This window comes from Nicotiana tomentosiformis, chromosome 7 (assembly GCF_000390325.3).
Source record: "Nicotiana tomentosiformis chromosome 7, ASM39032v3, whole genome shotgun sequence".
Classification (NCBI taxonomy): domain Eukaryota; kingdom Viridiplantae; phylum Streptophyta; class Magnoliopsida; order Solanales; family Solanaceae; genus Nicotiana; species Nicotiana tomentosiformis.
The window spans coordinates 124616948-124622947 of NC_090818.1; the positions used below are offsets into that span (position 1 = coordinate 124616948).

At 41.4% G+C, this 6000-nt stretch overlaps 3 protein-coding genes across 3 annotated transcripts; 2 read left to right on the plus strand and 1 right to left on the minus strand.

The window, feature by feature from the left end:
- Positions 1 to 450: 450 nt before the first annotated feature.
- On the minus strand, positions 451 to 1453 carry LOC138896313 (uncharacterized). The gene is made up of 2 exons (XM_070181112.1): positions 1400 to 1453; positions 451 to 945 (listed from the first exon to the last, which is right to left on the minus strand). Exons 1-2 carry the CDS (start codon positions 1451 to 1453, stop codon positions 451 to 453), a joined length of 549 nt encoding a protein of 182 aa, XP_070037213.1.
- Positions 1454 to 4783: 3330 nt separating this feature from the next.
- On the plus strand, positions 4784 to 5098 carry LOC138896314 (uncharacterized). The gene has a single exon (XM_070181113.1). It carries the CDS (start codon positions 4784 to 4786, stop codon positions 5096 to 5098), a length of 315 nt encoding a protein of 104 aa, XP_070037214.1.
- A 15-nt stretch (positions 5099 to 5113) lies between these two features.
- Positions 5114 to 5602, plus strand: LOC138896315 (uncharacterized). Its single transcript, XM_070181114.1, has 2 exons — positions 5114 to 5316; positions 5377 to 5602. The coding sequence occupies exons 1-2, from the start codon at positions 5114 to 5116 to the stop codon at positions 5600 to 5602; spliced, it is 429 nt and encodes a 142-aa protein (XP_070037215.1).
- The last annotated feature ends 398 nt before the right edge of the window (positions 5603 to 6000 follow it).

Here is a 6000-nt window from a genome sequence, read left to right on the forward strand (position 1 = left end):
GTCTCTCTGTCTGTCTGTCTGTCTGTCCTATCTGTCTGTCTGTCTGTCCGTCTGTCTGTCTGTCTGTCTGTTTGTCTGTCCTATCTGTCTGTCTGTCTGTCCTATCTGTCTGTCTGCATGTCTGTCCCGTCTGTCTGCCCTATCCTGTCTGTCTGTCTTTCCTGTATGTCTGTCTGTCCTGTCTGTCATGTATATCCGTCCGTCCGTCTGTCCTGTCTGTCTGTCTTTTTGTCTGTCTGTCTGTCTGTCTGTTTGTCTTGTCTGTCTGTCTGTCTGTCTGTCTATCTGTTTGTCTGTCTATCCGTCTGTCCTGTCCTGTCTGTTTGTATTTATTATAAAAGTACGAATATTAAAATACTAAATATTGAAGGACAAAATATCCACTAAAAGTTGATTGACTTTTTTCCCGTTAAAGTTAATTTTCTTCAATCTGGCAACTTAATAATAGGTCTATCTGTCTGTCTGTCCGTCTGTCCTGTTTGTCCGTCTGTCTGTCTGTCTTGTTTGTCTGTCTGTCTGTCCGTCCTGTCTGTCTGTCTGCCTGTCTGTCCTATCTGTCCGTCTGTCTATCTGTCTGTCTTGTCTGTCTGTCTGTTTGTCATGTCTGTCCTGTCTCTCCGTCTGTCCGTCTGTCTGTCTGTCCTGTTTGTTTGTCTGTCCATCTGTCTGTCTGTCTGTCCGTGTGTCTGTCTGTCCGTCTGTCCTGTCTGTCTGTCCGTCTGTCCTGTCTGTCCTGTCTGTTCGTCTGTCCGTATGTCTGTCTGTCTGTCTGTCTGTCCGTCTGTCTGTCTGTCTGTCTGTCCGTCTGTCCTGTCTGTCCTGTCTGTCCGTCTGTCCTGTCTGTCCGTCTGTCCTGTCTGTCTGTCTGTCCTGTCTGCCCCGTCTGTCTGTCTGTCTCTGTGTGTCTGTCTGTCTCTGTCTGTCTGTCTGTCTCTGTCTGTCTGTCTGTTTGTATTTATAATAAAAGCACGAATCTTAAAACACTAAATGTTGAAGGACAAAATATCCACTAAAAGTTGATTGACTTTTTTGCCCGTTAAATTTAATTTTCTTCAATCTGGCAACTTAATAATGGGTATAAATATAATTTTGGATTAGGACTAAACAAAATATTTTCTGTTGGGACTAAAATTCTCTTGTTTTAACCAAAACTACGAGAAGCTTTTAATGTTTGAAATACTACTAGAGTGAAGTCGAGAAGAAGATAGTTTCTAATGACGAGCCATTCACCGAGGCTGAGTCACACTTTGTCGATGCAAAGTTCTACTTGAAGAACCGCATTGTGAAGGAGCTAAAAGCTGATGATGTCGTGAAAAGCAAGAATGTCGAGCCCACAACTAAAAGAGTTGAGGTGACTGCTGATAAAGCCAAAGATGTTACTGAGGAGGTACAACCTAACTTGAATAAGTCTTATAGAGGTGATATTGCGTCTTATGGCAAGAAAGTAACTCATGCGCTCTAATATGTCCCTAAAAGGAAGAAAGATGAAGGTGAATAATATAATCTCCAAACTAACATGCTAAAGGAGTTAACTCTTCTGGTAAAACAAATTGAGATAGTAAAGTTGTCCTCAAAGCCACTTGCAGGGTTTGTGGCCCAAAATCGTTTACAGAATGTGACACTCCCTACAAATCGAACAAATAAAGGTTTTGATCCTAATGCTTACAGGTTATTTGCAAAAGTTGGATACAATCCCAATGAGCCATCAAAGTTAGGGAAGCTCCCATCAGAAGCTCCTACGAGGAAACCACGTGAATATTTGGGATACAAGCAACCATCACCTGTGTGCATCTCCATAAGAAGGGCGAGCAACAATTATATCACTATAGCAGATGAATCTGCCGCTTCTAACAAGCCTTCTATCTTTGATCGACTTGGAAAATCAACTGTGAGGACTTCCGTGTTTGAGATATTGAGTCCATTAAAGAAGGGGAACAAGTTCCAGAGAAATTATCAAAGCATAAGAACACCCGCTTCGCCTAAAATCTAGAAGATCTCTAAGGATTTCCAAAGTTTGATTCCTTCTTGAATGAGGCGACAAACAAAACTTGTGGTTTCATGGGAAGTACTGAATGTAAAGATATATACTGTGGTCTATACTAAGGAACACGATGAAGACGAAGAAAGTGTGGGTTCTTCGTATCATGTTACCGCACAAGGCGAGAATGGTATTTCGTCTCTAATGGAGGATGATGAAAAATTGGAGGATGTTTCACCGTGTTATCACATATCCTTTAATGATGGGGACCCTCAAGAAGATGAAGATGTGAAAGATGCTCCACCCGAACTTAAAGAAGGGGTGAAGACAACAGTTGATGCCTTAAAAGAAGTTAACCTTGGCGCTGACGAAGAGCCAAGACCTACCTACCTAAGTGCTTTACTAGAAGTTGATGAACAAAGCACTTATGTTTAGTTACTCAAGGAGTTTAGAGATTTCTTCGCTTGGAGTTATAAAGAGATGCCTGGCTTGGACCCTAAAGTGGCAGTCCATCACCTTTCAGTCAAGAGTGGCGCTTGTCCTGTTAAGCAAGATCAAAAGTGCTTTAGGCCGAAATTGGTTCCTTTGATTAAAAGTGAAGTTAACAAACTCGTTGATGTTGGCTTTATTCTTGAAGTTAAATACCCAACATGGGTCTCAAGTATTGTCCCTGTAAGGAAGAAGAATGGCCAGATTAGGGTATGCGTTGACTTCAGGGATTTCAATAATGCATGTCCCAAAGATGAATTCCCGCTTCCTATTTCAGAACTGATGATTGATTCTACTACTGATTATGAAGCAATGTCTTTCATGGACAGTTCATCAAGCTATAACCAAATTCGTATGGCACCAAAAGATGAAGAGTTTACTGCATTCCGCACCCCAAGGGTATTTATTGCTACAAGGTAATGCCTTTTGGCTTGAAGAATGCTGGTGCTACTTATCAAAGGGCTATGCAGAATTATTTTGATGACCTTCTTCACAAGAATGTCGAATGCTATGTTGACGACTTGGTGGTAAAATCAAAAAAGAAGGCGACCACTTGAAAGACTTGAGAATAGTGTTTGAGTTGCTCTGGAGGTACCAACTTAGGATGAATCCATTGAAATGTGCCTTTGGAGTTACTTCTGGAAAGTTCCTTAGTTACATTGTCCGGCATCGAGGGAACGAAATTGATCAAGCCAAAGTGGATGCCATTTTGAAAATGCCTAAGCCTCGGGATATTCATGAATTGAAAAGTTTGCATGGAAAGCTAGCAAACCTTAGGAGATTCATCTCAAACCTAGCTGGGAGGTGCCAGCTGTTCAGTCACCTCATGAAGAAAGGCGTTCCTTTCAAGTGGGACCAAGCTTGTAGCAATGCCTTTGAAAGTATAAAAACTTACTTGATGAAGCCTCCAGTTTTGTACCTCCTATACCTAGAAAGCCATTGATACTATATATTTCGGCACAAGAAAGGTCCGTTGGAGCACTGTTCGCCCAAGAAAATAGTGAGGGGAAAGAAAATTCCCTTTAGTACTTGAGCAGGATGATGAAACCAAATGAGCTGAATTATTCGCCAATCGAAAAGTTATGTTTTGCCCTAGTCTTCTCAATTCAAAAGTTGAAGCACTAATTTCAAGCTCATGTCGTTCGCCTTGTTTTAGGGCAAATCCCATCAAGTTTGTAATGTCAAAACTAGTCCTTAGAAATTGACTAGCAAGATGGTACCTCCAATTTCAACAATTCAAGATTGTGTACATTCCTCAAAAGGCTGTAAAAAGACAAGCATTGACAGATTTCTTGGCAGATCACCCGATACCTGATGATTGGGAACTAACTGATGAGCTACCTGACGAAGACGCAATGGTTGTTGAAGTACAACCTCCATGGAAGATGTACTTTGATGGTGCTGCACATCGTGGATGAGCTGGTGCTGGCATAGTATTTGTCACTTCTCAAGGGGAAGTTCTGCCCAACTCCTTCACTTTGACACAACTATGTTCCAACAATGTTGTTGAGTATCAAGCATTAATACTTGGGCTTGAAATGGCTGTCGATATGAAGCAGTTACAATTACAAGTCTTTGGTGACTCCCAGTTAGTGGTCAATCAGCTTTTAGGTAGTTACGAGGTCAAAAAACCTGAACTACGCCCTTATCATAATTATGCTAAGAAATTGATGAGATGGATCAGTGATGTGATTATTCAACATGTACCTAGGAAAGAAAACAAGAAGGTTGATGCTTTAGCTGCCCTAGCTTCATCATTAACCCTGCATGATCAAGCGCAAGTTACTATCTGCCAAAAATGGGTAGTACCGCCACGAAATGAGGGGAAAGTGAAGAAAATAAACTCAAGCATCTGATTGCGGTTTCTGAAGCTGACAAGGAAGAATGGCGACAACCCATTATCAACTACTTGAGCTATAGGATACTCCCAGAAAATTCGAGGAGAAGGACTGAAATCCACCGTCGTGCACCTCGCTTCCATAACTACAAATATACTCTATATAAAAGATCATTTGAGGGAGTACTCTTGCGATGCTTAGGGGAAGATGAAGCACTCTAAGCTTTGCAAGAAACATATTCTGGGGTACGTGGATCACATCAGTCTGGACCAAAGCTCCACTTTCATATAAAAAGGATGGGGTATTATTGGCCAAACGATGGTAAAAGATTTCTTAGATTACGCTCGAAGATGCAAGGCTTGCCAATTCCACGCAAATTTTATTCATTAGCCTCCTGAAGTGCTATATCAGACTGTTGCATCATGGCCATTTGACGCTTGGGAACTGGATGTTGTTGGACCATTGCCAAAATCCTCCGATGGACACATGCATCTTGGCTGCAACTGAGCACTTATCAAAATGGGCTGAAGCGGTTGCTCTTAAGGAAGTAAAGATGGAAAATGTTGCAAGTTTCATCCGAGTAAACATAATTTATTGCTTTGGCATTCCTCGTTACATAATAACGGATAATGGCAAGCCATTCGACAATAGGTTGATGAACAAGATTTGTGATCTCTTTGGTTTCAAGCAGCGTAACCCTTCCATGTACAATACTGCCGCCAATGGTCTAGCTGAGGCATTCAACAAGACTCTATGCAACTTGTTAAAGAAAGTCGTCTCCAAATCCAAATAAGATTGGAATGACCCTATGGAAGAAGCTTTGTGGGCATATAAGACAACTCACTGCACGCCAACACAAGCGACCCCTTATTCACTCGTCTATGGAGTCGAAGCCGTTTTGCCACTCGAGCGTCAAATACCTTCACTACGATTAGCTATTCAAGAAGGGATCACCGATGAAGAAAATTCTCGACTTCGATTAACAAAGTTGGAGGCTCTTGATGAGAAAAGGTTGGAAGATCAATAGAGTCTTGAATGTTATCAGGCTCGATTATCTCGTGCCTTCAATAGAAGAGTTCGTCCAAGATCCTTTCAAGTAGGAGATCAAGTCCTTGTCATACGAAGACCCATTATTACTTCCCATAAACCTGTAGGGAAGTTCACTTCAAAATGGGATAGGCCATATGTCGTGCAAGAAGCTTATTCAAGTGGAGCCTACAAGCTGGTTGATGTTGATGTGGATGGCATGAGAATCGGCCCTATCAATGGCAAGTTTTTGAAAAAGTATTATCTTTGAAGTTGCAATGCTCCTAGATGCACGAGCTTAAACTGAATGTCATGAAGCTCTTCAAATTTGAGCAAAATCTTTGTCACGACCCAAAATCCCTCCGAAGGAGTCGTGATGGCACCTAGTCTCAAAAACTAGGTAAGCCTAACACATACCGAAATGATAACAGGTTCTACTAAACAGCTATTAAACATAAACCGAAAATTTCTAAATAAGCCAATAGTCTCAACATGATACAATATCCCAAAACCGGTAGTACAATTTATAAGCCTTTCTAAGAATAACTATATATAATGAATACATCATTGTTCCGGAATAATAGGAAACAATGGAAATAAATACAACAGAGGCTGACTTCGAAGCCTGCGAACGTCCAGCAGGTATACCTTGAAGTCTCCAGCCGCACA

Bases quoted from the DNA above. Each gene is read 5' to 3' on its own strand.
- LOC138896313 (XM_070181112.1), bottom strand. From the start codon at position 1,453: ATGAGTTACTTTCTTGCCATAAGACGCAATATCACCTCTATAAGACTT. The intron at 946-1,399 runs GTTAGGTTGTAC...AAATACAAACAG, and splicing joins CCTCTATAAGACTTATTCAA to ACAGACAGACAGAGACAGAC.
- LOC138896314 (XM_070181113.1), top strand. From the start codon at position 4,784: ATGGACACATGCATCTTGGCTGCAACTGAGCACTTATCAAAATGGGCT.
- LOC138896315 (XM_070181114.1), top strand. From the start codon at position 5,114: ATGGAAGAAGCTTTGTGGGCATATAAGACAACTCACTGCACGCCAACA. The intron at 5,317-5,376 runs GTTGGAAGATCA...TGCCTTCAATAG, and splicing joins GAGGCTCTTGATGAGAAAAG to AAGAGTTCGTCCAAGATCCT.